This window comes from Sinocyclocheilus rhinocerous, unplaced genomic scaffold (genome assembly GCF_001515625.1).
Source record: "Sinocyclocheilus rhinocerous isolate Xijiao unplaced genomic scaffold, SAMN03320098_v1.1 scaffold975, whole genome shotgun sequence".
Taxonomy (NCBI): Eukaryota; Metazoa; Chordata; class Actinopteri; order Cypriniformes; family Cyprinidae; genus Sinocyclocheilus; species Sinocyclocheilus rhinocerous.
Genome location: NW_015628726.1, coordinates 2,088,883 through 2,093,974, shown reverse-complemented (window position 1 = coordinate 2,093,974; position 5,092 = coordinate 2,088,883). Strand labels below are relative to the sequence as shown.

Genomic DNA, 5,092 nt, shown 5'->3' with positions numbered 1-5,092 from the left:
CTGCCGCCAGTTTTCTAACTAATCTCCACACTTTTATTCGCACTTCTCCCTCCCTCTTTATCTTTGTCTCTTCCTGTTTGCCTTTCTCTGTCCCTTAGAAAGTGCTAGCACACTTCTGCTCAAGGCAGATGATTTGAGATGCAGCACAAACATGAATTGAAAAAAATATGTTTTGGGTGTTGCATGCCAAAATATGAGACCAAAGTACCTTAGCCAGATGTGAATATTTACTACCATTCAAAGGTTTGAGATCAGTTACTTTTAAAAAAAATTTTAAAGAAATTTTTAAGAGTTTTTATTCATCAATAATGCATTGCTTTTATCAAAGTTATAGTAAAGGCGTTTATAATGTTGCAAAATAATTTTATTTCAAATAGTGTTATTTCTGAACTTTCTATTCATCAAAGAATCCTCAGAAAAATCTGTCACACGTCTGTCAAAAAAAAAAAGTAGCACAACTGTTTTCATCATTGATAACAAGAAGAAAAGTTTCTTTAGCACCAAATCAGGATAATAAAATGTTCTAGGTGTTTAATTCTGTCTTTAGGAGGCTTTTGGCCATAGGAGTGTAAATAATCATTACTTTGGGCGGACAGTCTGTTCCCTTTTATTCACAATGAGCTCTTCTGCTCTGATCCCAGTACTGCCAAGTTTGTTGAATCATTAACAGGGAGCCTCAGTCCCAGCCATTACTCTCACACTCACACACAAACTCTTGCATAATACAGCTGATATAATGATGCACAGTAATGACATCAATTAATGTAGCCCGATAGGTTGCGAGAAAGGGATGCTTACTTTGCATTTTTCAGGATAAATGACAAAATTCCACTGGACAAAACACTTGTTTTAATATGTAGGATTATGCCTTAAGTGTAATGGTGCTCAGAATGAAGCCATTTTAAATGAGTGTCAGTGCTGAGAGTCCTCATCTGTTTTAAAGAGCCTGACTGTTAGCAGAAACAATCACTGCTCGCTCGTAGCAACATGAATCAGAGAGGAAGATTTCTCTACCAATCATCAGCTTCCTAAGCTGGACTTTGCCATCAACCATTACGGCCAACCTGATGTGGCCATGTTTGACTTCACCTGTATGTACGCCTCAGAGAACGCAGCGCTCGTCCGCCAGCGCAACGCCCATAAGCTGCTAGTAGCCCTGGTGGGGGACAGTCTTCTAGAGGTGAGTGGAAAACCGATATGGAGGAGGGAAATAAGACTATGCTCATGTAAGGGAGTTTTTTATTTGTTATAACCTACTTTAATAGAACCAGATGGTTTTCCATGAAGTACCGCAAAATTGGCTTTTGCTCTTCTTCAACCTCTTCCTTTGACAAATTTCAACTTCTGAAAATACATTTTCTCACATAAATCTGAAACCACTGTGGTAATGAAAGCATTAAGTTAAAACCCCCCACACAGTTACACTAGCTAGACCGCGATTGTGAGGGCAGTTTTTCCATCTTCTTCCAAACAGAAGGTGACTGATTTCTAATATGAACTGTACAGCTGTTCATTTATCAATTTTAGTGTATGAGGAACAAGTTGGCTGATGGATATGTGCCTTTTTTTGTGTGTGTATATAGCCGTTCTGGCCGATGGGCACTGGAATAGCAAGAGGTTTCTTGGCAGCCATGGATGCAGCGTGGATGGTGCGGAGTTGGGCTCATGGAAGCTCCCCTTTGGAAGTGCTGGCTGAACGGTAAGACATGCTATGTACAGAATGGAATGCTAGTGTGCTGCTTACAGCATGCTGTGCAGTATAAACTGTATATTCCAACCATTTTATTGTTTTTAAAAATAATGCATAATATACAGTCTGCAATAATAAGTCTTTCAAAAGGTGCTTTGGCTGTTTTCACATGGCCTCACTATGTTGCTTGTTCAGTTCAGGAAATGTAAACCTATGATAATCAAAACAATGCAATTTAGCATTTTAATCCAATTTGTGTCTGAATATTTAAACTTTTCTCATACTGTAAAAATAGTATGAGTAATATAGTGTTATGCTATTCCAAACACACCCAGAGTGATACAGAACTTATGATGAGGTTGACAGTGATTGTGTCTTCAAACGAAGCAGTAAACAGCTCAAGTCCCTGCAGGCCGTCACTTACTGTGGCGCTTGTTTTCTTCCTGCAGTGTTATTTTGCTGCATACTGCAGGGTAATTCACAGTGTCAAAGCACTTTTCAACTTGTATGCAATAAGCAGTGTGTTTGTGGGGAAGCAAAAGTGTTTTACGAGCAAGTAGCTTGCATGATGTCTCTAGGGTTTTATCTTGAGACATCACTAATGGGATGAATGCCAAAATGAAGGGAATTTGGGTCTGAAATCATGGTGTGTAGTAATCATGAGCGTGGCTCCCTTGGGTTTCAGGGAAAGTATCTATCGACTGCTGCCTCAGACGACACCAGAGAATGTGAGCAAGAACTTTAGTCAGTACAGCGTGGACCCGACGACACGGTACCCCAACATCAGCCTTCACCAAGTGAGACCCAACCAGGTGGGATTATGCACATCTGACCCTTCAGAAAACCCAGCTGCAAGTTTTGTCTAGATATGTTTGCTAATATCTTAAAAAAAAAAAATTTCATACTGTACATTATCATGTTGTGATCCCTAAATTCAGTTTGTGTTTACAATTGCTATAAAGTTTTTTAATTAATTATTTTTTTCCCAAAAAAATATTAATATTGGCCATTTATCAGTTATTTGCTATAACATAAAACAAATATATGCTTATTTGTTTCTGTCCAAACTTTAATATTGGTGCATCCCAAAAAATAAAGTTTCTGATGTTACATTCTTTCTTTTTTTTGGCTTTTGTGTAAATCTGTAAAGAAGGTAATTAATTTTGTGCACATTTCATTTGTTGTCACTTCATGCACATATTGACATTTTATCTGCCTTCTGCCTGCTTTCTAGATATTGGCATCAGAAAAAAATGTCTGACAACTAGTTATCTTGGATAATGGTGACCCTCCTAAGGAATAAACATGAGTTCTAATAACTTTACAACATAATTGTCTGCAGGTACGGCATCTGTTAGACACCGGAGAAACCAGGGATTTGCGTGTCGACATGGAGAATGTGGTCAACTCTTCAACTCCTAAACTCACAAGAAATGGTTGGTAGATTTAGTGTCACATTATTATTGTACGTCAGCTGTGGATGCATTAGTTTTCCATATATTTATTTAGGTGTTTTTCTACACATTGGATAGTCTCAAATGTAAATGTGTATAACTTGATTTATTCTCATCCTAGACATTCTGCTTGAGAAGCAATTGCAAGGTAATTTTGTGTGCGACTCTAATCCTAATGCATGATGTTCTACAGGCTTCTACGTTTCAACAAGCTTTGTGCAGTTTATTGTATCAAAAGAGTAACTCTGACATGGAATGAAAAGTTGTCTTTGAGCGCTTTAGAATTAAATGCAACTATGCACTAACAAATATTTGTGGATTTTCACAAACTTATCAATGCCGTCGATGTCTTGAATGTTTCATAACCTCTCAAAAAGGAATGAAATGCACCATGAAAGTTCTTCAGACGCTGCTCTGGTCATGTGACTAACTCCGATTGGATGTTGGCGCATTCCATTACTGAATATGTACATTCTTGCTTAGGCACCACTTGACTTTGCTTACCCCCATCAGAATCCATTGTGCGCTCCAGTAAGCTGCTGAACTGGTGTCAAAGGCAGACGGAGAGATACAGAGGTGTCAGCGTGTCTGATCTCACCACGTGCTGGAAGAGCGGCCTGGCCCTGTGCGCGCTCATCCACTGTTACAGACCAGACCTCATGTAAGTGCAGTATGCCACATGCTGATCCCAACAAAAGCTCTGTGTTATTACGGTGCTATATTTAGAGATGCAGGACTGGAGCACAAACGCTGCCGCAGAGAATCAGAGATTCAGTTCATGCAAAGAATAACAAAACTTGAATTGGAAAGGACGTGTAAGTCATATGCCCACGCAGTGTGAGAAGACCGGAGATCAAGCAAAGTTAAAAAGAAAAATGTTTGACATTTTAGAGAGTTTTAAGGTTTTAGTGGTGGTTTGATAATGAGCTTTGGACTATCATCATAAAAGATGCACACTCTCTACTGTAGTTCTTTCCATCATTAAAAATAGAGCCCGACCGATATATCGTTTAGCCAATATTATTATTATTATTATATTTATTTATTTATTTATTTTTAAAGAAATGTATACTTTCATTTAGCAAGGACACATTAAATTGATCAGAAGTGACATTTATAACATTTATTCTGTAATAGGAGACAGAAAACTAAACACAAAACAAAAGATCTGATGAGCCCAAGATTCAACAGATTTGTTATTAAAGGCATACATAGTTCACCTAAAATAGAAAATTCTGTGATCATTTATGCACCCTTATATTTTGAATAATGTTTGGAACCATTGATAACTCATTGATTTCCATAGTATTTTTTACCTACTCTGGAAGTCAGTGGGGACTAACAACTGTTTGGTTACTCACATTCTTCAAAATACCTTATTTTATGTTCAGCAGAAGATAAAAATTCATACAGGTTTGGAACAACTTGAAGGTGAGTAAATGGTGTCAGAATTTTCATTTTTTGTATGAACTGTCCCTTTAAGCTGTGGAATATCAGTCAGCAAAAACTTGAGTGCACCTTTAAGCGATAATGTCATTGCTATTGCTAATATTACTCAAATGTTTCTTCTGCTGTGGTAGTTAATTTGTCCTCACCTCATTACTTTTGATAAGTTATTCATAGCTTTGTTTTTCATGTAGTATTTGTTTACTTGGCTCTGGATGAAACGCTTTAAAGCTTAAGTCTATGGAAAACCATTGAAACTTTGAACGGCCATATCTCCGTAAAGGCGCGGCGAATCCGCACCAAATTCGGGGGATCCTTTCAGCTCGAGGAACCCTCTCGAAAGCGAATCGATTGTACGTCTCGAGGCCCTCTTTCGAATGTGACAATTGTTAAATGCCCTGCCTCCATTACATATCTTTGTCACGTCATTATAAGTGTTTGATCACCACATTTGAGTGATCATTGCAAAAAATGTGTTTATGTATATATATTCTGTTTATGT

At 37.8% G+C, this 5,092-nt stretch overlaps 1 protein-coding gene across 1 annotated transcript in view; it reads left to right on the top strand.

Moving 5' to 3' along the window:
- The first annotated feature begins 1,008 nt into the window (after window positions 1-1,008).
- Window positions 1,009-5,092, top strand: part of LOC107738415 (protein-methionine sulfoxide oxidase mical3a-like) — a 60,584-nt gene continuing 56,500 nt past the window's right edge. The window contains exons 1-5 of the mRNA XM_016550185.1: window positions 1,009-1,180; window positions 1,584-1,699; window positions 2,376-2,502; window positions 3,033-3,126; window positions 3,658-3,805. Of these exons, the coding sequence (XP_016405671.1) occupies window positions 1,076-1,180; window positions 1,584-1,699; window positions 2,376-2,502; window positions 3,033-3,126; window positions 3,658-3,805 (590 nt within the window). The 5' untranslated portion in view covers window positions 1,009-1,075. The remainder of the gene's footprint in view (window positions 1,181-1,583; window positions 1,700-2,375; window positions 2,503-3,032; window positions 3,127-3,657; window positions 3,806-5,092) is intronic.